The following is a 27264-nucleotide window of genomic DNA, read 5'->3' as shown; positions in this document are numbered from 1 at the left end:
AGCATTAATCGCACCATTTGAATTTCACCTTCACTGTTTATTTAATGATAAAGTGATGAAAAACCAGGCTTCTTTTTAAGCGGAAGGATTTGTATTGGAAAGCATAGTTGAAGCCAACATTAGATGTTGTCGTCCTCATAATAACAGCACGTGGTTTTACGCAACAGAGTAGCATAACACCCTTCAATTGAAGCGGCGGGAATCAAACGAAAGTGGCCAAATCACAGATAATTATAAGGGAGCAGCAGAATTTATAAACTGCCTACAATAATTACAGTCTTTTCACGCAGGTAGGCCTATTCCAGTACTTGAATTTCTAAGCTCCAAATTCAAGTAGCCAACTTCAAGCCCCTTGTATTGTTTAAAATTGCATGCCCCTTGTATTGTTTAAATGTGTCATGTTATTTCATTACCAGGTGATATTGTGAATAAGTTGAAATTTGTTGTCATTATATCAAAAATAATTTGTAGGAATAGCATTGGGTGTTGCGCAATATTCTATCTACACAATTGTGCACACTAGACTTGGTGTCCAATCCAAGGCACAAAAACATATGAAAACATGAACACAATACCTTGATGCTTTCTTTCTCTGTTAAATCTAATGAGACCTTGCTGTAAATCAAGCAGACAACAACAGATGACCAACATCAATTCATTAGGGATATTAGTTCCAACAAATGAGACATCAAAATATTCTGAACATTCCTCATGAACAATCCTTTTTCCAGCACTCGGGCTGTTGCATTGCATGCTCTATCACAACATCTGTTCTTCACTTGACTGTCATTTGGAAAATGATTTACTGGATCAGATGATGTGTGAAAATGAGAACATTTCGTATTATTCTGTACATAAACCGAACACTCCATTTACAATAGTATATGCTATGTTTAGTATGGTATGTATTAATTTGTGGATGTTCATCACCCATTTCATATATGTTACAAATTACAATTCATATTATATGTAACAAATTTGCTAAAAGTACAATATGTTACGAATTTGCCTAGTGTATTATGTGTTACGAATTCTAGCTAGTTAGCTAAGGTTAGCTACGCTAGGGGTTAGGATTAAGGTCAGGGTTAAGTTTAAGAGTTCGGTTAAAGGGTTAGGGTTTGGGGAAGGGTTAGCTAACATGCTAAGTAGTTGCAAAGTAGCTAAAAGGTAGTAAGTAGTTGCAAAGTTGTCTGTGAGGAGATTTGAATTTGCAACCTTTGGTTTGCTAGAAGTTCACGTTATACGCCCACCCATCCACCCTACTTCCTTTTTTTGCCTTAAGTAACTGTCTTGTGTAACCATAACAAACTTAACATATCCTACTAATTTGAGTGTCTCGTTTACTATGTTATGTCTAGTCTATGAGACCAGGCTGGACAGATGGTTACTTGTAGGGTGGTTGGTCGGGGTAGATGGGTGTGTGTATAACACGAACCCAAAAGGATGCAAGTTTGAATCTCAACACAGACAACTTAAATTTAGCTAATTAGAACTTTTTAACTAATTACTACTTTTTAGCTACTTTGCAACTACTTAGCATGTTAGCTAACCCTAACTTTAAGCGTTTTAACTAACCCTTCCCCTAACCTTAACTCTTTAACCTAACTTCTAACCTTAACCCTAACCCTTATCCTAGCTAACCTTAGCCAGCTAGCTAGAATTCGTAACATATCATACGCTCTGCAAAATCATATCATATTTTATGTTTGGCAAATTCGTAACATATTTTACATTTTGCTAATTGATAACGAATTGGAATTCTTAATATAACATCCGAAAAGGGTGATGGAGATCCACAAATGAATACATACTATATGAAACGTATCATATCATACTAAACGTCTCGGATTTACATACAGAATAATATGAAATGGTCTGAGACCAGGTTGTCTTATGTAACCATACCAAATGTAATATATCAGCTGGATCCAACATGGATTATGCATAATTATTGAAGAACCATGGTAATGACAGTATCGATTTAGGCTTTCAGTATCAAGGTTTGTTGACTCTTTCTGTTAGAAGCATTCGATTTTGCAATCACATTTTTTATTTTGGACTTGTGTGCCCATTAAAACTGTTTTCACCCCGTAACATAAGGAGACACAACATGTTACGTAGTTACACTGCATTTCTGAGATCTCTATACAAAAAACTGTCCGACAGCTAGATCCAGGATTCTTACAGGGTTAAGTACAATGTATAATTTAACTAATTAATGCTTAATATATGATATAACGACAACTTACACTGCCATAAAAAAATTATCGATGACAGCTGTAACAAGTTGTCCAGTGTGGGAAATCTTCACTGGTACCATAGTTTATAAAAAGACCCATTACTGTCATACCCTGATCTGTTTCACCTGTCTTTGTGCTTGTCTCCACCCCCCTCCAAGTGTCACCCATCTTCCCAATTATCCCCAGTGTATTTATACCGGTGTTCTCTGTTTGTTTGTTGCCAGTTCATTTTGTTCGTCAAGCCTACCAATGTTTTTCCCCTTGATCCTGTCTGTTTCTAGTTCCTGTCTTCTAGTTTTCCCGGTTTTGAACCTTCTGCCTGCCCCGACCCTGAGCCTGACTGCCGTTCTGTACCTTGTCACATCACACTGGATTATTGACTTCTGCCTGCCCTGACCCTGAGACTGCCTGCCGTTCTGTACCTTTTGGACTCTGATCTGGATTACCAACCTCTGCCTGCCCATGACTTGTCGTTTTGTCTGTCCCCTGTTCTAGTAATACACTTCTGTTACTTCGACACTGTCTGCATCTTTGATACGTTGCTATAATATTAATTATACATCATATGCTTACATGTAAATCACACATGATAGTGCTGATAAAGAAATGAAGTCAAAGGCTAAAACTGGTCTTGCCACCTCATTATTAACATAAGAAAACAGTTTGACCCTTGGGTCGTATTCATTAGGCCCCAAACGGAAGAAACCTACCTGAACAATCTGAACTTGTCAAATAAGTTAAGTTTTCCTACGGTGTGAACAAATGAATATGTCCCTGTTCAGACAAAAAGAGTGGTGCTTAATTCCAAATACACCAAGGCACTCCTGTAAAGCAGAAAATAATCGATAGGTGTAAGCAATATGGTGGAAATTCCACTTAGCCTATCAAAGGAGAAGGTGAAGCAATTATTATATTGCTTTAACCTAACCATTTCTCTAATATCTGTAGGAGTGTCTAGGGAGTGTTAGCTTGATTTGGAATTCAGCATTCATAGCACACTGAACCATGTGGGAGTATAATTTGGTCCCAAGGACAAAATAACCCTCTATTGTCCATCAATGTCCATATGAAGAAACGTTCCTGTTTTAGGGTAAAGAGTGCTGATCAAGGATCAGGGCCACCCTGTCCATATAATCTTAATCATTATGGTCTGAAAGGCAAAATTGATCCTATAATCAGCACATAATCAGCAACACTTGTGAATACAGGCCTGTTTATGTGCATTATGAATAAAAGGGGAATAATTGTGTGACTCCTTTTGTATTTTTTCCCCCCATGATTAGAGAATGATACCATGACAACAAACTGACAACTCCCAGTTTATATTGTTAGACATTGGCCCTGTTTGTATACCTTAAACATGAATTGTTCCTTCGTCTTTTCCTTTAGGTAACCTGACCTATAAGTGAGATGATAAGTTCAAATATGGTGTCCACCCCATTGCTTCTACCAAACTTACTGCATGAGATCAGCGATTTGCTCAAGGACAGAAGGGTGTATTTTTTAAGTATTCAAACAGGGCCTATACAGTTGAAGTCGGAAGTTTCCATACACCTTAGCCAAGTAAATATAGTAAATATTCCCTATCTTAGGTCAGTTAGGATCACCACTTTATTTTAAGAATGTGAAATAATAGTAGAGAATGATTTATTTGAGTTTTTATTTATTTCATCACATTCCCAGTGGGTCAGAAGTTTACATACACTCAATTCGTATTTGGTAGCATTGCCTTTAAATTGCTTAACTTGGGTCAAACATTTTGGGTAGCCTTCCACAAGCTTCCCACAATAAGTTGGGTGAATTTTGGCCCATTCCTCCTGACAGAGCTGGTGTAAGTGAGTCAGGTTTGTAGGCCTCCTTGCTCGCACACGCTTTTTCAGTTCTGCCCACAAATTTTCTATAGGATTGAGGTCAGCGCTTTGTGATGGCCACTCCAACACCTTGACTTTGTTGTCCTTAAGCCATTTTGCCACAACTTTGGAAGTATGCTTGGGGTCATTGTTCATTTGAAAGACCCATTTGCGACCAAGCTTTAACTTCCTGACTGATGTCTTGAGATGTTTCTTCAATATATCCACATAATTTTCCTCCCTCATGATGCCATCTATTTTGTGAAGTGCATCAGTCCCTCCTGCAGTAAAGCACCCCCACAACATGATGCTGCCACCCCCGTGCTTCACGGTTAGGATGGTGTTCTTCGGCTTGCAAGCCTCCCCCTTTTTCCTCCAAACATAACGATGGTCATTATGGCCAAACAGTTCTATTTTTGTTTCATCAGACCACTGGACATTTCTCCAAAAAGTACGATCTTTGTCCCCATGTGCAGTTGCAAGCCGCAGTCTGGATTTTTTTATGGCGGTTTTGGAGCAGTGGCTTCTTCCTTGCTGAGCGGTCTTTCAGGTTATGTCTATAAAGGACTCGTTTTACTGTGGATATAGATACTTTTGTACCTGTTTCCTCCAGCATCTTCACAAGGTTTTTTGCTGTTGTTCTGGGATTGATTTGCACTTAACGCACCAAAGTACGTTCATCTCTAGGAGACAGAACCCACCTCCTTCCTAAGCGGTATGACGGCTGCGTTGTCACATAGTGTTTATACTTGCGTACTATTGTTTGTACAGATGAACGTGGTACCTTCAGGCATTTGGAAATTGCTCCCAAGGATAAACCAGACTTGTGGAGGTCTACAATTTTTTTCTGAGGTCCTGGCTGATTTCTTTTGATTTTCCCATGATGTCAAGCAAAGAGGCACTGAGTTTGAAGGTAGGCCTTGAAATACAACCACAGGTACACCTCAAATTGACTCAATTTGCCTATCAGAAGCTTCTAAAGCCATGACGTCATTTTCTGGAATTTTCCAAGCTGTTTAAAGGCACAGTCAACTTAGTGTATGTAAACTTCTGACCCACTGGAATTTGTGGAGTGGTTGAAAAACTAGTTTTAATGACTCCAACCTAAGTGTATGTAAACTTCCGACTTCAACTGTATCTCTGGACCATGCAGTTATGACATAAGACGCTACTGTGAAATCTTGTTGCCCACCTGCAGGTGAGGCCTATGATGAAGAGTATGATGGCGGTGAGGTCACACTTGTTCCAAACGTCCTGGACGTACTTCCTCAACCTCTGACGCCACATCATGCTGCCCACTAAGAACGTCTGGGATAAGAGAAGACATGGGTCAATCAAACACTGTTACCTCCAGTCAGAACATATAGCTACTGTAAGTAAGTCCCAGTCATCCAGGGTGAGCGTAGATAGCTAATTGAAAAACAGAAAGGAAAACGCTGCACACTGCTACGCATGCTCCCAGGTGATATTTATTAACAACGTCTCGACCCTTAGCTCGTCATCAGGCATCCATATCCCAGGTGGGGTTGGAAGGTCCTATATATAGGGGCAGTACTCAGTGACATCACCTCCTGAAAAAGGAGGTCAAAACATTATAACATAGTTTCACAATATTAACATTCAATGTATCAAAATATATGATCATACACAGGGAATGTGATCAATATTTACAGTAATATGTATACAATATTCAATTAGGATTTTTTTTTAAACACAATTTAGACATATTGAAACTATAAAAACGGTTTCAAGTCAAACTCCTCATTATGGTCAAGAGGAGAATCCCGATGGACGACGTCATCGAATAGGCCATCATCACGACCACCGCCCTCCCTGCGTCCCCACAAGAATTGCAGAAATGGACTACGTACGAAGACGGCAACAGCCGAAATTCCCGCCCCACACACGGAGCAAGACACAGTAATAAACCTGTCCAACAGGTCTATGTCTGATACATGTTCATCTGCCCTAGGTAAGGGACTATCATTTGTCCCAACACCACAGGCCAAGGACTTTGAAACAGTTATAGACCTTCAAAAGTGTTTTTTACAGTTTGAGATTGACTGAGTTTTTTGGTAATGGGATTGCTCCCTATGCACCTGCCAATGTTAATCTACTGAACGGTATTAGTAGCCAGACAGGAAATAGTGCTCATGTTTTTCCAATTGATAACCTGAAAGACAATGAACCTGACTCTCGCCCTGAGGACAAGAAAAGAGAGAATACATATTTTAAGAGGAAAAGCACATTTTTACCACCTAAAAGAAATCCCTCTCATGAAACATATTGCCGCCTAGTTGAGAAAGATGTACATAATCTCCTGGCTAAGAAAAAAAGAATACAAGGTATTCCACAATTTGTCCAAAGCAGAGAAAGAATCTCTTTAGGAACTGAGAAATGACTCCAGTATCATCATAAAACCTGCCGACAAAGGAGGTGCAAATTGTGATACTAAATGCAGCAAACTATGAAAAGGAAATTCTGAGACAACTTAGTGATTATGAATTTTACAAAAGACTCCCAAAGGACCCTACTAATCAATTCAAGTCTCTGATCCGTGATAAATTGTCAAAAATGTTTGAATGAAGGAGAAATTACAAAGACCAAATATGAGTTTATGAAAGTTGACTGCCCAACCACACCTGTCATATTCACTTTACCCAAAATTCACAAGCGCATGACACCTATACCAGGCAGGCCCATTGTGACTAGTAATAGATCTCTGACAGAGAATATCTCTACCTTTGTAGACCATTTTGTGAAACCCTGGGTGATCTCCTCCTCACGTATACTAGAGACTCAATTGATTTTAGATTTTTTTTAAAATCTGTGGACCATATACCTGAAAATTCTATTCTGTGTACTTATGATGTTACCAGTCTATATACTAACATCCCCCATCAGGGCGGCCTAGAGGCCCTCAAGTTCTACCTCGACGAACGTTCCCCTAATGCTCTACCCAGCACCAATTGTACTGTGGACTTGGCTGAACTGGCACTAACCTCCAACTATTTTCTCTTCAGAGGAGACTTTTTCCTCCAGGCAAAAGGGACAGCGATGGGGAGCAGCACTATGGCTCCTAATTATGCTAATCTATATCTAGGAATGTATGAAAAACAGGTGGTGCTGAATCCAGACCTTAACCCTTTTCTCTCCAATATTCTCCTAATTCTGAGATATTTGGATGACATTATCGTGATCTATACAGGCACCCAGATTTCCATTCTTACCTATACTCTAAGAATGAACACCTTCACTTCACCATTAACTATGACCTATCACAAATCAGTTTTCTTGATGTGATGGTTATTAAGGACAAACCCTCCCTCTCTACAGATCTCTATAGGAAACCTACGGACAGAAATAGCCTCCCTAGAGGTAACAGCTTTCATCCACGTCCACTTATTAAAAGTCTCCCTATAAGTAAATTCAGTCGTATCAGAAGAACATGCAGCTCTGATGCTTCTTATCAGAAACAGACCACGGACATCACACAAAGATTTAAGGAAAGGGGATACAAAGACAATTGTGGAAAACATGCCAATGATCGTTTTGAAGGTTTAACACAGTTGGAAAGCCTTCAACCAAAAGTCAAAGAAAAAGCTGAACATGTCCCATCATGCTTTACCCAATACTCACCATTGGGGAAGGCATTTAAGGACATTATCAGGAAGCACTGGTACATTATTGATACTGACCCACAATTGAAACCCATTTCTAAATATCCTCCATGTATGGTTTTTAAAAGACCCCCAAACGTGAGAGATATTGTGGTTTAATCTGATTACCCACCAGAGAAAAGGGAAACTTTTTTGGACAAGTTTCCGGAGTCTAATTACAAATGTGAACAATGTGCTCAATGCAGCTTTACCTACAAATGCAACTAATTTACCCACCCCCGCACAGGTCAAAGATTTAAGATCAAGGGCCTGATTACCTGCATGTTCCCCAATGTTATTTACATGTTGAAATGTCTTTGTGGTCTGTCTTACAAAGGTAAAACCCTTAGAAGCCTTAAGACACGGATCAGTGAGCATGTGAAACTATGTTATTAATTCTTTTTTTTTACCTCCTGTTTCAGGAGGTGATGTCACTGCCCCTATATATAGGACCTTCCACCCCCACCTGGGATATGGATGCCTGATGAAGACCCAAGGGTCGAAACGTTGTTAATACATTTTACCTGGGAGCATGAGCAGCAGTGTACGGCGTTTGCCTAGAACTCCAGCACCTGCGGAAAGTACCTGGATGTGCGTATGTTCTTCAGCTTTAGATAGCTAATTGCTAATCGATATTGCTAGTTAGGTAAATTAAGTCTTACAAGCATTAAAAGTGCCATAAAGAGTTAATAATGTATAAACATTACATATGTAGACCCTGTACACATTACACTACACCAGTATATCAGTTAGGGTTAGGGTTTTTGCCTTTGGCGCCAACTGCAGGCTATTTTCTTATGCAGGGGCAATAAGAATGCAGTATATCCTGGTACTAGGGACCAAATCTTGGTCCTGGAGACCGAAAGGGGTGCACATTTTAGTTTTTGCCCTAGCACTAAGACACCTGATTCAACTAAAGGCTTGATGATGAGTTGATTAGTTGAAACAAGTGTGATAGTGCTGCAAGGGCAAAAACTAAAATGTGCACCCCTTTGGGTCTCCAAGACCAGGATTGAGAAACACTTCCTTCAGTCATCTTTCTCTTCCCACCTCTCGGATCTCCTCACAGACGATGGTGAACACCCAGAAGTACAACACACACTCGGCGAAAGCGGGGCCTCGCGGGGGTGGCGGCTTAAAGTCCACCAATAGCACGTAGGCAAACAGCAGAAGGAACAGGAAGTACATCAGAACGTTGCCTAAAAAGGAAGTGACGGGTGCGAACCAAAACTGCCGCCATCGGGATAGCACAAAAGGCCGTTTAGGTGGGGTATTGGGCCTGCCTGAAGAAACAGAGAAAGATGTACATAGAAATACGAACTACTGCACACTAATTTACATAAAGTAATAATGTACACATACATTTATATCGAGTACTACTGTACCATTACAAAACCAATAGACCTGTTTCAGGCATATAACAGACTCTTTAAGACTAGAACATTAGATAAACTTGAAACATTCGTGAAGCACAAAATCGATAATAGCGTGATGCAGAATGTTGAAACCTGCTAGACCACATTCCGAACTGAAGTATGCTGATGAAATGTAGCAATTAAGAACCTATGACTTGGTGGGTGTGTATGGCTTGGTAGATTTGCAGTGTATGGAGCTCTATCTTCAACTAAAAAGAAGTGAGGGACATTGGAGAAAATAGGGGAATGGAGATATGAGGGAATGTAATAGTTTACTCACCTTTTAGAGGATATCTGGGACTATTAGGACCCTGTGTATGATGTTCACTGAAGTAAAAATATGAAATTGCAATGAGGCATTACATTGACGTCCATTCACATACTCAGTGTTTTCCACAAGCACATGGAGTAGCCAGCCAAATAGAAAAATGTGCCCATTTGATTTTTTGCAGAACAAGCCGTATTTTGCTCTCCTTTGGTACATTCTAATGCCTTGATTCCATCCGAAACCCACAGCGAAAATATTGAATACTTTATTGAATTTGTTGTGGTACTATCTTTAAATTAATGAAACGATATTAGTACAGTGTATTGTTAGTTTTGGATAAAAAAAATGAACAATACACTGCCAATAACAGCTGTGGTGGCAGCATCATGTTATTGAGCATGCTTGTCACCGACAGGGACTGGGGAGTTTGTCAGGATAAAAATAAATATGAAAGGAGCAAAGCCCAGGTAAAATGTTAGAGGAAAACCCACCTCAATGTTCTGAAAACCTAACTCTCAGAAGGGTTTTATTTTTCTTCGGGACAATTACACAAGTTGTTACGTAAAATGCACACCACTAGTCTCAGTCTACACATGTTGTCTACACATGTTGTGTTCGGCGCATGTGACAAATAAATCATGTTTGATTTGATCTCCAAACAAATTTACTGAGGCTGAGCAATTTTTTTGACAAAACCGTTGGATATATATTACCCTAAGACTTGTGTAAAGTTGGTAGAATCTTAATGAAAATTATTCACAGCTGTACTGGATGCCAAAGGTGCTTTCACCAAGTACTAACTCAGAGGGGTGGAGAATTATCCCATTATGATATTTCAGGGGGGCGGGGTTCTATAACCTTCTTTCAGGTTGTGTAGATTTGTAGAGAAAAAATATAACAATTTTAGATTTAATTTTAAGGCAGCAAAATGTGAAAAAAAGTTAAAGGGGTGTAGACTTTCTATAGGCACTGTATATCAAAAATACAAACTACATCTTCAGTTCACTTGTCCTGATGCGATACCATGGACATATAACTGCGTTTTATGATTTATGAATGGCAAGGATGAGATCGACTTTATTCAGTCAGTTCGACAACATTTAGAAGAAATTAGTCAAGCTTGCTGTTCGTCAATCAAAGCAGAGTAAAGAGCATATGTGCCACCACTCCATGGCTGCATATGAAACACGCCAGGGTCCAATGTTAACTTTTTTTATCAATGGCCCGGTCGGCCCAGTAGGCCAAAATCTACTGGCCCAAACAGAATTTCTACTGTCCCAGACATGGTGTAGTTCTTAAATGTATTGGGATCATGCAAGGCCTATAGGTTGGACAGGTTTGTGACTCGCGCGAGCGTGGTGGTGCTTGAATGAACGGCCAATCATATTGCTCAAATACAAATAGCATGTCGGGCCAGTTGCTGACAAGATTCACAGGCCCAGCATGTTTTTACTGGCCCCAGAACAGTGTGATGGCACACTGCACGCAAAACAAAATAAATGAATGTGCCAGAAAACAATAGCCTAAGTGGATTTCGACTCATCGTTACCACATTATATGGGACATACAAATTCACTCAAATTATATGGGACGTGCAAATTCATGCTCTCTCCCTCCATGTAAAGAATTTTGACTGCAACCACAGCACACACAACAGGTTACCAGGCACCGGGAGGCGGGACAGACAGCATACTGGGCACAGACGTCAATTCAACGTCTATTCCATGTTGGTTCAACGTAATTTCCTTGAAATTACGTGGGAACAAAGTTGATTAAACCAGTGTGTGCCCAGTGAGAGCAGACTGTCAAACCAGTAGTGTTTCCCTGTAATCGCTCACTTTGTGACTGACTGTCCTATCAATAGATCGCAACTAGGCAAGTCAGTTAAGAACAAATTCTTATTTACAATGACGGCCTACCCCGCACAAACCCGGATGACGCTGGGCCAATTTGGCACCGTCCTATGGGACTCCCAATCACGTCCGGATGTGATACAGCCTGGATTCGAACCAGGGACTGTAGTGACACCTCTTGCACTAAGATGCAGTGCCTTAGACTGCTGCGCCACTCGGGAGCTAAAAGACGCATATCGTTCATTCTAGCGGAAGAGGGCTCCGCAGAGCTTTTTCTGACGAGTGAATTGAAAAATAGCCTAATTCATTTAAGTGGAAAAAGTAGCTGGCTGAAAATGAGTCTGTAATCAGCTGTATAGCCGACAACCGGCACTAGTGGAAAACACTGCATACTTGCATATTAACAAATGTTATAGTAGGTATATTTACATGCAAACACATAACAGGTGCACACAACACAGACAAGAAAGCAAACGTGGTGAGACATACAGTATGTACACAATTTAACACACACACACACTAGAATGTAATTGGGTTTTTAGAGGGAAAGTTACATGTGCTTGATGTCAGAGAAGGAGAAAATTGTTTCTCCATAAAGGCTGTCACTGTCTCTACCCTGTGCAACCTCATCAGGCTTCCCCGGCTCCTCCAATTCCCTGTGAAAGACAGAGTTTAAAGTATAAATAACTTTGAAACTAAGGTACTGAGGGCCAAATCCTAACCATTGACATCAATGCAGATTTACGTAATCAGCGACTTAATCCCACACATTGCTAGTGATAAGAGGGAGAAGCAGAAAGAAAAGCACACATAAAGAAAGGGTTTTCCAAACACAAATTGATATTCACTTTTAATCAAGGACTAGGCGTAATCTGGGTCAGACAAACAGACACTCCCAGACAGAGGTGGATGTGGAGGAGGTACTAAAGGTACCTGAAGGAGATGAGCTGGGTGTACATCAGAACGGGACAGAAGAAGGTGAGGAGGAGTTTCCACACCTCCGTGCTCCTCTTCATATCCCCCCACCAGATCTGAGACAGGAGAGACTGGAGGGGAGGCACATAGAGATGTCGAGTTTTGCAATTTATTCAATCTATTGTAGCCTATGATGTCACGTTATGCTCCTGTATACAACTTAAAATGTACATGGTTACATTCTATGCACTGGAGCATCCAAGACGCAGTGAAATATGATTACAGACGATGAAAAGAATGCGCAGGTTGAAATGTTTTGTTTAATTAGAAGGCAGAATAGCCCAGCCAAGTAGACAGACAGACAATACAGACAAGCCAGCCAGCCAGCCAGCCAGACAGACAGACCTGTACTCCATCGTGGCTGAAGAAGAGGCGGGCATCGGCGGCCATGCCCATCTTTAGACAGGTGGTCCCTCCCCATACGGGAGACTTCCTGATCAGCAGGGTGAAGGAGCGACTCTCACTGCTCTGGTAACACTTACTGAATACATCTACAGAGACGGATTTAAAGGCCTGCATTATTTTAGTGATGCAGATCCAGTTTTGGACGTGTGTAAAATCCCCTCCATGATATGGGCTACATGTGTCCATGCCCATCATGAAACAAGAGATGAGAACCTGTGAATATCGGTGAACTTTATCTTTAGAAGTTATTTTCTTGTAACAATTGTTTGTTTTCCATTTCACATGTTCAAAATCCAAGCCCTCTGTAGGCTATCTTTACCTTAGGCCTAGTATAACGAAGGCTGGTTCAACAGCAATTTTATGATATCATTACATTTGACATTTGTTGTTTTAAAATGTTATTAAAACCGAACATTATTTACCGTCCTGATTTTATGGTGAGAACGTCGGTGGCAAGCATTCGATGCAACTTTTGGAGATGTGTGTATGCGATCTGTAAAATGGTTCCAATGTTTATAAAACATTATATTTGGGAGCAAGTTGCCTTGTCTGAATTATATGCCCATAGGGAACAATTATGGTGAGTGGACATTCCCCCTTTCTCTTTATATTGGATCTTTATCCAGCTCCTGTGAAAAGTTAGGATATACGTAAAACCCTCCATAGTCTAAGTTGCCTTGTCTGAATTATACGCCCACAGCGAACATTTATGGTGTCTGTAACTGTACTTAGCCTATTTAAAACAAGTTTTTGTTTTGTTTTTATTCGAATTTGATTCGAATTAGACATTGTCTTTTTAGGACTTATCAATAGCCGAGTGAATTTAATCTTGCTCATTGACTACGTTTGGCATGTCCACAGACTGCAATTTACAGTAGGCCTAGCCCATATATCAGTGCGAATGCTATAGCATATGTTTAACAATGTATTTCCAAATTGAAGCATTGAAGCAATGCAAAGTCACAAATTGAATGCAAAGTCACAAATTGAAGCAATGCCATTACAACGTGGACTGCAAACATGTTCAATATATTTTGTAAATATGGGGCAGGCTATTTAACAAACTAGGTTATAACAGACTAACATTCGAATTGGAGTTGATGACAACGCAATACATGAAAGACCGTAAATACAAACTTCAAGCAACCACATTATTTAACCATGGAGCAGGTTCTGATTGGCCAGTGAGGGTCCAAGCCACGACACACCCACAAATGGTTTATTCATCAAAACCCAGCCCTTTCGCGCCACCTTCAGTAACTGCGTCCAGAATTATGATTGTGAAAATAGCAACAATATTTCTGGCACAGCCCCGAACCTACAGCATAGCGCTACCAACAGCACTTAGATTTACCATTGCGTTAGGGTTGTTAAAATAGAGCCCCTGGTCTCCGGCGGGGAGTCGCATGTGAGATGAGAGCGAGGAGTGTTACCACTACACCAGGCTCTGCACTGTTTTCCGCTTTTCAACCTTCACAATATTATGGACGAAATGACATAACACCCTCTCCATTATCACTTTTCATGTTTCTATTAAAAAAAAGGTATCCTCTCGTCTCACCGTGAGCCAGGTTCTCAAACCTCTGCGCTAGCTCCTTCATGGCCAGCTTGGTCTCCGTCTCGCTCTCCAGCTTGGACAGCTCCCGTAGGATCTTACAGCCGCTCAGAGCACTGAGGACCGACTCGCCTGCCATCTCCCAGAAGAAGACGGCCATGTCGTTGCGGTTCTGCAGCACAGCCCAGACGAATAGACTAGCCCAGGGAAAGAGACAGCGCTTGTCCTGGTACACACAGTCGCCCCGCAACAACTTACTCACACGCTGAGAGAAAGGGTGAGAGGGACGGCGAGAGGGGGAGAGAGAGAGAGATGATTGGGGGGAGTTCCAATAACGAAATTAAGTATCTTAGACCAAATATGCAATTTAATTTACACGTATCAAAGTACAAAGCCCACAAAGAGTGAATACAAGGAGAAAATGGAGGGAAATGAAGAAAAATAAACTATGCAAAAGGAAAGAAGGAGATAGATTTTCCTATGTGATTGAGAGTACCTTGAGAGCCTTTCTCTGGGAGGAGATGTTCTCCAGCCCCAGTGGTGAGTGGTAAAATGGCTGACACACATCCCCCATCAAGTCCTCCAGGACTCTCGACACCTGAGAAGAAAGGGAGAGAGGACAGGGTGGTGGAGAAGATAGAGGGGGAAGATAATATGACAAGAAAAGGAGAATGAGGAATGATTGATAAACCATATGAAAAGCATAGGGATGTTTTGTCATGTCCATTTCAAATAACAGCAGGTGCTGTTTTCATACAGCCATAATCCACAACTAAACATTTCCAGATCTAACAGAAATAACTAACCCTCCAGAACTAGATTCAAATAGCACTCATGTTCATTCACCTGATTGAGCTTGCCTGGTGCAATGGAACCCAAAAGTGCAAACACAACCAAAGTACACTACATGACCAAAAGTATGTGGACACCTGCTCGTCGAACATCTCATTCCAAAATCATTGGCATTAATATGGAGTTGGCCCCCCCTTTGCTGCTATAACACCCTCCACTCTTCTGGGAAGGCTTTGCACTAGATGTTGGAATATTGATGCATGGACTGGTTTCCATTCAGCCAAGAGCATTCGTGAGGTCGGGGCACTGATGTTGGGCGATTAGCCCTGGCTTACAGTCAGCGTTCCAATTCATACCAAAGGTGTTTGATGGAGTTGAGGTCAGGGCTCTGTGCAGGCCAGTCAAGTTCTTCCACACCGATCTCGACAAACCATTTCTGTATGGACTTAGCTTTGTGCACAAGGGCATTGTCATGTTGAAACAGGAAAGGGCCTTCCCCAAACTGTTGCCACAAAGTTGGAGGCACAGAATCGTCTAGAATGTCAATGTATGCTGTAGCGTTAAGATGTCCCTTCACTGGAACTAAGGGGCCTAGCCCGAACCATGAAAAACAGCCCCAGACCATTATTCCTCCTCCACCAAACTTTACATTTGTCACTATGTATTGGGGCAGGTAGTGTTCTCCTGGCATACGCCAAAACCAGATTTGTCTGTCAGACTGCCAGATGGTGAAGCGTGATTCATCACTCCAGAGCACGCGTTTCCACTGCTCCAGAGACCAATGGAGTCGAGCTTTACATCACTCCAGCGGACGCTTGGCATTGCACATGGTGATCGTAGGCATAAGTGCGGCTGCTCGGCCATGGAAACCCCTTTCATTAAGCTCCCGGTGAGTTTGGAACTTGGTAGTGAGTGTTGCAACCGAGGACAGACAATTTTTAAGTGCATCATGCTTCAGCACTCGGCGGTCCCATTCTGTGAGCTTGTGTAGCCTTCCACTTCGTGGCTGAGGTGTTGTTGCTCCTAGACGTTTCCACTTTACAATAACAGCACTTACAATTGACTGGGGCAGCTCTAGTAGGGCAGAAATGTGACAATATGACTTGAAAGTCACTGAGCTCTTCAGTAAGGCCATTCTACTGCCAATATTCGTCTATGGAGATTTCATGGCTGTATGCTCAATTTTATACACCTGTCAGCAACAGGTGTGGCTGAAACAGCCGAATCCACTAATTTGAAGGGGTGTCCACATACTTTTGTAAACAGAGCATTCGGGAATAACTTTTTTAGGTTACAGCCTTAATCTAAAATTGATTAAATAAATAAAAAATTCTCATCAATCTGCACGCAATACCCCATAATGACAAAGTGAAACCAGGTTTTTAGACATTTTCTGCAAATTCATTAAATAAAATAACAGAAATACCTTATTTAAGTATTCAGACCCTTTGCTATGAGACTCAAAATTGAACTCATGTGCATCCTGTTTCCATTGATCATTGAGATGTTTCTACAACTTGATTGGAGTCCACCTGTGGTAAATGAAATTGATTGGACATGATTTGGAAGGGCACACTCCTGTCTATATAAGGTCCCACAGTTGACAGTGCATGTTAGAGAAAAAACCAAGCCATGAGGTTGAAGGAATTGTCCATAGAGCTCTGAGAGAGGATTGTGTCGAGGCACAGATCTGGGGAAGGGTACCAAAAAGTCTGCAGCATTGAAGGTCCCCAAGAACACAGTGGCCTACATCATTCTTAAATGAAAGAAGTTTGGAACCACCAAGACTTTTCCTAGAGTTGGCCACCCAGCCAAACTGAGAAAACTGTGGGAGAAGGGCCTTGGTTAGGGAGGTGACCAACAACCTGATGGTCACCCTGACAAAGCTACAGAGGTCCTCTGTGGAGATGGGAAAAACTTCCAGAAGGACAACCATCTCTGCAGCACTCAACCAATCAGGCCTTTATGGTAGAGTGGCCAGATGGAAGCCACTCCTCAAAAAAAGACACATGACAGCCTGCTTGGAGTTTGCCAAAAGGCACCTAAAAACTAACAGAATATGAGAAACAAGATTCTCTGGTCTGATGAAACCAAGATGGAACTCTTTGGCCTGAATGCCAAGCGTCACGTCTGGAGGAAACCTGGCACCATCCCTACCGGTGAAGCATGGTGGTGGCAGCATCATGCTGTGGGAATGTTTTTCAGCGGCAGGGACTAGGAGACAAGGCAGGATTGAGGCAAAGATGAATGGCGCAAAGTACAGACAGATCCTTGATGAAAACCTGCTCCAGAGCGCTCAGGACCTCAGACTGGGGCGAAGGTTCACCTTCCAACAGGACAACGACTCTAAGCACACAGCCAACACAATGCAGGAGTGGCTTCGGGACAAGTCTCTGAATGTACTTGAGGAGCACAGCCAGGGCTCGGACTTGAACCCGATCGAACATCTCTAGAGATCTGAAAATAGCTGTGCAGTGACGCTCCCCATCCAACCTAACAGGGCTTGAGAGGATCTGCAGAGAAGAACGGGAGAAACTCCCCAAATACAGGTGTGTCAAGCTTGTAGCGACATACCCAAGAAGAATTGAGGCTGTAATCGCTGCTAAAGGTGCTTCAGCGAAGTACTGACTAATGGGTCTGAATACTTGTCAATTTGATTGTTTTTAATAAACTTGCAAAATGTCTTCATCTGCTTTTTCATTATAGGGTATTGTGTGTAGATTGATGAGGGGGAGAAAACAATTGAATCCATTTTAGAATAAGGCTGTAACAAAATGTGTAAAAAGTCAAGGGGTCTGAATACTTTCTGAATGCACTGTATATGTAGTGTACTTGAAATGAGTACATTGAATAAAAATGTACTAAAAAACACATCTCTTACTTCAAATAAACTGAACTTATTCGCAGGCCGCCGCCCCCCTGGCGACCCACCAGACCCTTTGGCGGGAGAGACATCCAGCAGCATGGCCTGCGAGCTTATCATACCCTGGCGCTCCCCGAGGCGGCGCTGCAGCAGGACGTAGGCTAGAGAGCTGTCGGCCACCGAACGGTAGAGGCTCTCCAGCCGCCCATAGGTCAGGTAGTCCAGGATGTTGAGTCCGTTCTCGGTGAAGAGGCGCACGAATTGTGGCTTGTCGTTGACCAACGCGTCCGTCATGGAGTCCTCCAAGTCCTGGTACTGCAAGGGGGGTTAGGGAGGTTGAGAGGTCAAAGGTGAGAGGTAACAGAACAAAAATGTGTGTTTCTTATTGTACAATTTCAGGTAGTCCCTCCCTTGTTTTCTTCCACGTGATACCAATGGGCGGCAGGTAGCCTAGTGGTTAGAGCATTGGGCCAGTAATCGAAAAGTTGCTAGTTCGAATCACCAAGGTAAAGAATCTGTTGATGTACCCTTGAGCAAGGCCCTTAACCCTGTTTGCTCCAGGGTTGCCGTTGATAATGGCAGGCCCTGGCTGTGACCCCACTTTCCGAGAGTGTCTCAAGGGGATTTGGGATATGCAAAAAAAACTATTTACATTACACACTTGTACATGTGTGAAATGGGAAAAAATATAAACACTCTCCTATGTTGACTAATGAGCACTGCAGTCTACCAATACAGTGTCATGGGAGCTACCTTACTGTGCATGAGATGACCCCCCCCTCCCCTCCCCTCCCCCCTTCACTTAGAACAGCCTCAATTAATCCGGCATGTACTCTACAAGATGTCGAAAGAGTTCCACAGGGATGCTGGCCTATGTTGACTCCAATGCTTCCCACAGTTGTGTCAAGTTGGCTGGATATCCTTTGGGTGGTGGACCATTCTTGATACACACAGGAAACTGTTAAGCATGAAAAACCCAGCAGCGTTGCAGTTCTTGACAAAAACCGATGTGCCTGGCACCTACTATCAAAACCTGTTCAAAGACACTTAAATATTTTCTCTTGCCAATTCATCCTCTGAATGGCAAACATACACAATCCATGTCTCAATTGTCTTCCCTTCATCTACACTAACTGAAGTGGATTTAACAAGTGACAATAAGGGATCATAGCTTTCACCTGGATTTACCTGGACAGCCTATGTCATGGAAAGAGTAGGTGTTCTTAATGTTTTGTATACTCAGTGTATGTCCAAACCTACAATGAAATGGCACATAAACTTGAATCTGAATCTGATGGAACAGATCTTTGACAGCTGCTGTATAGATGGAACAGGCTGGGTCTCCCAAAGCCTTTGTGGCTAAAGTAGTGTATTATTTCTCTCGGCGATCCACTCATGCCACTTGTAAAACAGTGCTCACGCACAGAAGTTCAGCATTCACACATCAATTTTATAGTTGTTAATCTCTCGTCGCTGTGTGGCTGGAAGAGAGAAATTATTTACTACTAAGTTCTCTGTGGAGAAAATAATTAAAAAAAAAGTGAAAGTATTGAGAAACCCTGTCCCAATTTGATCCCCTCCATTTCCCAATCCTCCTAGACCTTAAGCATTTGAAGAGATGTGTACCCAATATTGTAAAAAGTCTACCTGCCTTCTGATAGGCTTGGTGGAATTTTCATAATAGTGCATAGGGCCTAAACCAGGGATCAACAACTAGATTCAGCCATTCATTCAGCCATTCATTTTTCTTGAGCAGATGGTCAGGGGGCCAGAATATAATTACAAATAATTTGTAGATGGCAAATTGACCACAAGAAGCCCAAACAGATATAATGTTTGACGAAAACATAATTATATCAAACTTTGCTTTACATTTGTATACAATCACATTTCTCTCTATTATGCGTGGGAATACTTGGGAATACATTTCTTAAATGAATATCACTTGGAGCTGATTTCCTGGTGTTTTGAGTCTATTATGTCCCCCCAAGAATTTGGACCGCATGCCTCCAGTTGGGGAATCCTGGCCTAGGGTCTAGGGGTTGATTGGGCACATGAGTGTCTCACCCTCCAGTGGATGTCTCCATTGAAGAGCTCACTCTTGGCGATGTCCACTCTGTTCCAGGTAACCGCCAGCTTCAGCTCCTCAGTGTAGGGGCTGGCTTCACTTGACACACGCTGCTTACTCGCTGACACACACACACGTGCAAAGAGACACGCATAGACATTGAGAGACACACACAAACAAACACACACACACACGTCTTGACTTGAGTATACTGTACACATACAGTACCAGTCAAAAGTTTGGACACACCTACTCATTCAAGGGTTTTTCTTTATTTGTACTATTTTCTACATTGTAGAATAATAGTGAAGACATCAAAACTATGAAATAGCACATAGAATCATGTTAAACAAATATAATAATATATTTTATATTTGAGATTCTTCAAAGTAGCCACCCTTTGCCTTGATGACAGCTTTGCAGACTAGGCATTCTCTCAACCTGCTTCATGAGGTAGTCACCTGGAATGCATTTCAATTAACAGGTGTGCCTTGTTAAAAGTTATATAGTGGAATTTCTTTCCTTAATGCGTTTGAGCCAGTTGTGTTGTGACAAGGTAGGGGTGGTATACAGAAGATGGTATTTTACAAAATAAGGTCCAAAGTCCATATTATGGCAAGAACAGCTCAAATAAAGAAAAACGACAGTCAATCATTACTTTAAGACAGGAAGGTCAGTCAATGCGTAAATTTCAAGTACTTTGAAAGTTTCTTCAAGTGCAGTTGCAAAAACCATCAACCGCTATGATGAAACTGGCTCTCATTTGGAGAGTTTATCCCATTCTTCTCTGCAGATCCTCTCAAGCTCTGTTAGGTTGGATGGTTAGGTCTCTCCAGAGATCAAATCAAAGAAAAAGGTGTTCGATCAGGTTCAAGTCCGGGCCACTCAAGGACATTCAGAGACCTGTCCCGCAGCCACTCCTGCGTTGTCTTAGCTGTGTGTTTAGGGTCGTTTTCCTGTTGGACGGTGTACGTTGGCCCCAGTCGGAGGTTCTGAGCTTTTAAGTTTTTATCAAGGATCTCTCTGTACTTTGCTCCATTCATCTTTCCCTCGATCCTGACTAGTCTCCCAGTCCTTGCCACTGAAAAACATCCCAACAGCATGATGCTGCCACCACCATGCTTCACCGTAGTGATGGTGACAGATTTAATCCAGATGTGATGCTTGGCATTCAGGCCAAAGAGTTCAATCCTGGTTTCATCAGACCAGAGCATCTTGTTGCTCATGGTCTGAGAGTCTTTAGGTGCCTTTTGGCAAACTCCAAGCGGGCTGTCGTGTGCCTTTTACTGAGGAGTGGCTTCCGTCTGGCCACTCTACCATAAAGGCCTGATTGGTGATGCTGTAGATTTGGTTGTCCTTCTGGAAGTTTCTCCCATCCCCACAGAGGAACTCTAGAGCTCTATCAGAGTGACCATCGGGTTCTTGGTCACCTCCCTGACCAAGGCCCTTCTCCCCCGGGCAGTCAGCTCTAGGAAGAGTCTTGGTGGTTATAAACTTCTTCCATGTAAGAATGATGGAGGTCACTGTCTTCTTGGGGACCTTCAATGCTGCAGATATTTTTTTCCCCCAGATCTGTGCCTCAAAACAATCCTGTCTAAGGAGCTCAACGGGCAATTCCTTCGACCTGACTTGGTTGTTGCTCTGACATGCACTGTCAACTGTGGGACCTTATATAGACAGGTGTGAGACTTTCCAAATCATGTCCAATCAATTGAATTTAGCACAGGTGGACTCCAATCAAGTTGTAGAAACAATGTCAAGGATGATCAATGGAAGCAGGATGCACCTGAGCTCAATTTTGAGTCTCATAGCAAAGGTTCTGAATACTTGTGAAAATTTGCAATTTTTTTTTGAAAAAACTGGTTTTCGCTTTGTCATTATGGGGTATTGTGTGTAGATCGCTGAGGATTTTTATTTATTTAAGCGATTTTAGAATAAGTGTGTAACGTAAACGTTTTTGGAAAGAAAAAAAAAGTCAAGGGGTCTGAGTACCTTCAAAAAGGCACTGTATCTGGAGCCCTGTAGTTCGGTTTATAGGAGATGAGTGTGCAAATATACTATTGAAGGGGATTGACAACCCATAACCCACCAAGCATCTGGGTGTTGGCTGTTTGTACCATTGGAGTTCAATACTTCTAATAATTTGTTTGGGTGGGAAAGGGATATACATCTTTACCATGGAAGAACAATTGTCAAAAAGATAACTGTAAAATGCAGAGACATTATTTTCTCATTCGCCTATTCTAGCTTGTTTTACTCTTGGAAGACATGGACATTGCTGTTTTTTTTGTTCATTTTTTTGTCCCCCGTAATGAAATCGGGGAGGGGACTGTGCATTTGTCTCCGTCTTTTTGTTTTAATGTGTTTTGTACATGTTCATTGCTTTGTGTTGTTGTTGGTTGTGTCTTTATGGAGAAGGCTAAATAAAATGTTTTGAGTAAGACCGTTACAAAGGTCAACATTCACAAGGCCTCACGGCCAGACGGATTACCAGGACATGTACTCCGACCATGCGCTGACTTACTGACAAGTGTCTTCACTGACATTTTAAACCTCTCCCTGTCCAAGTCTGTAAAACCAACATGTTTCAAGCAGACCACCATAGTCCTTGTGCCCAAGAACACTAAGGTAACCCGCTTAAATGACTACCAACCCGTAGCACTCACGTCTGTAGCCATGAAGTGCATTGAAAGGCTGGTCATGGCTCACAACACCATTATCACAGAAACCCTAGACACACTCAAATTTGCATACCGCCCCAACAGATGATGCAATCTCTATTGCACTCCACACTGCCTTTTCACACCTGGACAAAAGGAACACTTATGTGAGAATATTATTCATTGACTACAGCTCAGCATTCCAACACCATAGTGCCCTCAAAGCTCATCACTAAGCTACGGACCCTGGGACTAAACACCTCCCTCTGCAACTGGATCCTGGACTTCCTAACAGGCCGCCCCCAGGTGGTAAGGGTAGGTAACAACACATCCGCCACGGTGATCGTCAACACGGGGGCCCCTCAGGGGTGCGTGCTCAGTCCCCTCCTGTACACCCTGTTCACTCATAACTGCACGGCCAGGCACGACTCCAACACCATCATTAATTTTGCCGATGACACAACAGTGGTATGCCTGATCACCGACAACGACGAGACAGCCTATAGTGAGCAGGTCAGAGACCTGACCATGTGGTGCAAGGACAACAACCTCTCCCTCAACGTGATCAAGACAAAGGAGATGATTGTGGACTACAGGAAAAGGAGGACCGAGCACGCCCCCATTCTCATCGACGGGCTGTAGTAGAGCAGGTTGAGAGCTTCAAGTTCCTTGGCGTCCACATCACCAACAAACTAACATGGTCCAAGCACACCAAGACAGTCGTGAAGAGGGCACGGCAACACCTATTCCCCCTCAGGAGACTGAAAAGATTTGGCATGGGTCCTCAGATCCTCAAAATATTCTACAGCTGCACCATCAAGAGCATCCTGATGGGATGCATCACTGCCTGGTATGGCAACTGCTTGGCTTGCGGCCGCAAGGCACTACAGAGGGTAGTGCGTACGGCCCAGTACATCACCGGGGCCATCCCGGACCTATATACCAGGCGGTGTCAGAGGAAGGCTCTAAAAATTGTCAAAGACTCCAGTCACCCTAGTCATACACTGTTCTCTCTGCTACTGCACGGCAAGCGGTACCGGAGCGCCAAGTCTAGGTCCAAGAGGCTTCTAAACAGCTTCTACCCCCAAGCCATAAAACTCCTGAACGTCTAATCAAATGGCTACCCAGACTATTTGCATTGCACCCCCTCTTTTACGCTGCTGCTACTCTCTGTTATTATCTATGCATAGTCACTTTAATAATTCTACCTACATGTACATATTACCTCAATTACCTCGACTAACCGGTGCCCCCGCACATTGACTCTGTACCGGTACCCCCTGTATATAGCCTCGCTATTGTTACTTTACTGCTGCACTTAAATCATTTGTTTGTCTTATTTCTTACTTTTTTTGTATTTTTCTTAAAACCGGATTGTTGGTTAAGGGCTTGGAAGCATTTCACCTGTTGTATTCGGCGCATGTGACAAATAACATTTGATATTATGCCCTGCATCAGCTTATACAGTATGGATCAGCGGTGTGAACTGTGGATACATATGGGCTGAAGGCAAATTATTCCACTCATGCAATGCTTGCATTCGCGAAACAGGGGTGATAGGGTGTATCATACCTCTAACCAAGGCTTTGAGCAAGACCGTGTCAAAGTCATCTGGTCCCTCCTGCTCTCCGTGGTAGACAGTGATCAGATCCCTGTTCAGGTAGATGCTCAGAACCTGTGAACATGGGATAAGAGGAGAGATGCTGAGGTGTAGGTGAAAATAGTATGATGACCAGTTTGGCAAACACTGTTCAAGGGCAATATTTGAGAGGCTCTTTATTGTGGTCAGGCTTTTCAATGTCAATTCAAATAATTATGTTGAAAACCTATCCAATCCTTTCACCTGTTTGTGGTAATGAGGGAAAGGAGATGAAGAAAGGAAGCCGTGAAAGACAATGCTTAGCTGAGAAAATGACCCTTTGCAGCAAAAGACTGCCCCACATTCTCCCCTGCTCTTACCCGTTCTACCAGTTTGTCCATCTCCGTTTCGGACGGAAAGTGCTTCCTAACCTTCTCGGCCACTCTGTCTTTAAGGTCCACACTAGGTCCCGCCTCCCCCTCCCCCTCAGTGGAGGACAGGACGGGGGGCGCAGACGATAGGCTCTCCAGGACGTCGCTGACGAGGTCGGCCACACCACCCGACCCCGCCAGCACCAGCCAGGGCATGGAGTTCCTCAGAGAGAGATCCAACCGCTGGGAGAGGGAAGAGGGGAGGGAGGATGGAGGGAGGGAGGGAGAAGGGAGGGTGATATACAAGCCTTGCAATATACACAGATAGCAATGAGCAACTAATAGATTGATTATCAAAAAGGGTTTGTAAATAAAACTACTCAGACTATAAGAAATTAAGTAATGTGTTTGTACCTCCAGCATGGTTGTCTCTCCTGATATCAGCATGCACAGGACGGGGATGTCAATGCTTCCACTGCCTGACAGACAGATGTTCAGAAATGATTACAACTTCCAACAAAAACAACTGAGTAACAGCTTGAAATGTCTCAACATTTTCTGTTAGCTATACATTACTATTTGCGGCAGGTAAACTAAGAAAGCACTAGTGTATTACAGGGTTCCTACTCAGATAAGAGAAACATAATGTTAAGAATACCAAAGTTTTTAGCGCAATGCATTTCGTTAATGTGTGTCACTGCACTCAAAGAATAAATCGTCTAAGATGACCTTTTCAACTCTGTGTGCTTGCATTTACATTTTGATAAGCTCATCGAAAAGACATGATGTGACATGTAATGGCTTGCACGGCATGCTCTCCTACACTTGGCAGAAGAACTGGACTATGCCATGGCTGAGGTCCAACAGATGCCATAGCTGTAAAATCATATTATCATGCATGCAGTGCTTTACTATCACCACAGGGTGGCATAGTGCACTCTCACGATGTCAACCTGAAAATGCAATAGCTCCTCTAGGCATTTCAGCACACAACTAGGTGACTTCAGAGGTCATAGACTATAATAACAGCATTGAATGGTTATAATGCCATAGATTATTTAAAAAATTTAAGTTACTATATATATATATATATTTTCAATACATTATTTTGGGGGGGAACTTTTTATTTATTTATTTTATTTCATCTTTATTTAACCCAGGTAGGCTAGTTGAGAACAAGTTCTCATTTACAACTGCGACCTGGCCAAGATAATGCAAAGCAGTGCGACACAAACAACAACACAGAGTTACACATGGAATGAACAAACATACAGTCAATAACACAATAGAAACAGTCTATATACAGCGTGTGCAAATGAGGTAAGATAAGGGAGGTAAGGCAGAAAATAGGACATAGTGGAAAAATAATTACAATTTAGCAATTGAGAGTGATAAGTGTGCAGAAGATGAATGTACAAGTAGAGATACTGGGGTGCAAAGGAGCAAAAGTAAATAAACAACAGTATGGGGATGAGGTAGTTGGATGGGCTCTTTACAGATGGGCTATGTGTCACGTTCCTGACCTGTTTTCTCTTGTTTTGTATGTGTTTATTGGTCAGGGCGTGAGCGGGGTGGGCATTTCTATGTGTTGTGTTTCTATGTTGGGTTAAAGGCTTGCCTGGTATGGCTCTCAATTAGAGGCAGGTGTTTGGCATTTCCTCTGATTGAGAGTCATATTAAGGTAGGTTGTTCTCACTGTTTGTTTGTGGGTGATTGTCTCCTGTGTCTTTCGTGTCTGTGTACCACACGGGACTGTCTTGGCTGTTCGTTCGTTTGATGTAGTCTGTTCCTGTTCGTGAGTTCTGCGTGTAGTTATGTAAGTTCCATGTTCAGGTCTGTCTACGTCGTGTTTGTTATTTTGTAATTTCCAAGTGTTTTCGTATTTCGTCTTCGTGTTTCAATAAATATCGCCAGACGGATCAGCCAGAGCCTTCCGCCAGACCGGATCAGCCAGAGCCTTCCGCCAGACCGGATCCAGCCAGAGCCTTCCGCCAGCACGGATCAGCCAGAGCTTCCGCCAGACCGGATCAGCCAGAGCCTTCCGCCAGACCGGATCAGCCAGAGCCTTCCGCCAGACCGGATCAGCCAGACCGTCCAGCAGGACCAGCCAGAGCCGTCCAGCCAGGACCAGCCAGAGCCGTCCAGCCAGGACGCCAAGCGGCCGTCAGCCAGGACCTGCCAGAGTCCCTCAGCCAGGACCTGCCAGAGTCCCTCAGCCAGGACTGCAGTCTAGCGACCTGCCAGAGCCCTCGCCAGGACCTGCCAGAGTCCTCAGCCAGGGACCTGCCAGAGACCCTCAGCAGGACCTGCCAGAGTCCCTCAGCCAGGACCTGCCAGAGTCCCTAGCCAGCTGCAGAGTCCCTCAGCCAGGACCTGCCAGAGTCCCTCAGCCAGGACCTGCCAGAGTCCCTCAGCCCCGGTGCTGCCCCTTATCCCGGTGCTGGCCCTTATCCGGTGCTGCCCTTCATTTAGGTGGTTTTAGTTGAGGGTGGTCATTGGGAGGGGATACAGAAGCGGGGAGTGACTATGGTGGTGTGGGGACAGCGTCCGGAGCCTGAGCCACCACCGTGGTCAGATGCCCACCCAGACCCTCCCCTAGACTTTGTGCTGGTGCGCCCGGCGTTCGCACCTTAAGGGGGGGGGTTATGTCACGTTCCTGACCTGTTTTTCTCTGTTTTGTATGTGTTTATTGGTCAGGGCGTGAGCGGGGT

The 27264-nt window shown here is 43.0% G+C and overlaps 1 protein-coding gene across 1 annotated transcript in view; it reads right to left on the bottom strand.

The window, feature by feature from the left end:
• The window catches only part of LOC111978603 (transient receptor potential cation channel subfamily M member 4), a 65469-nt gene that overhangs the window by 19910 nt on the left and 18295 nt on the right, over positions 1-27264 (bottom strand). The window contains exons 7-19 of the mRNA XM_024008739.2: positions 24968-25032; positions 24563-24796; positions 24176-24278; positions 19943-20064; positions 17894-18190; positions 14717-14818; positions 14227-14485; positions 12606-12751; positions 12219-12331; positions 11840-11941; positions 9445-9491; positions 8800-9032; positions 5283-5398 (exon numbers count right to left, since the gene is read on the bottom strand). Of these exons, the coding sequence (XP_023864507.1) occupies positions 5283-5398; positions 8800-9032; positions 9445-9491; positions 11840-11941; positions 12219-12331; positions 12606-12751; positions 14227-14485; positions 14717-14818; positions 17894-18190; positions 19943-20064; positions 24176-24278; positions 24563-24796; positions 24968-25032 (1939 nt within the window). The remainder of the gene's footprint in view (positions 1-5282; positions 5399-8799; positions 9033-9444; positions 9492-11839; positions 11942-12218; positions 12332-12605; positions 12752-14226; positions 14486-14716; positions 14819-17893; positions 18191-19942; positions 20065-24175; positions 24279-24562; positions 24797-24967; positions 25033-27264) is intronic.

The sequence above is a fragment of the Salvelinus sp. IW2-2015 genome, linkage group LG18 (assembly GCF_002910315.2).
Source record: "Salvelinus sp. IW2-2015 linkage group LG18, ASM291031v2, whole genome shotgun sequence".
In the NCBI taxonomy this organism is placed as follows: domain Eukaryota; kingdom Metazoa; phylum Chordata; class Actinopteri; order Salmoniformes; family Salmonidae; genus Salvelinus; species Salvelinus sp. IW2-2015.
This window is presented reverse-complemented; position numbering and strand designations above follow the sequence as displayed.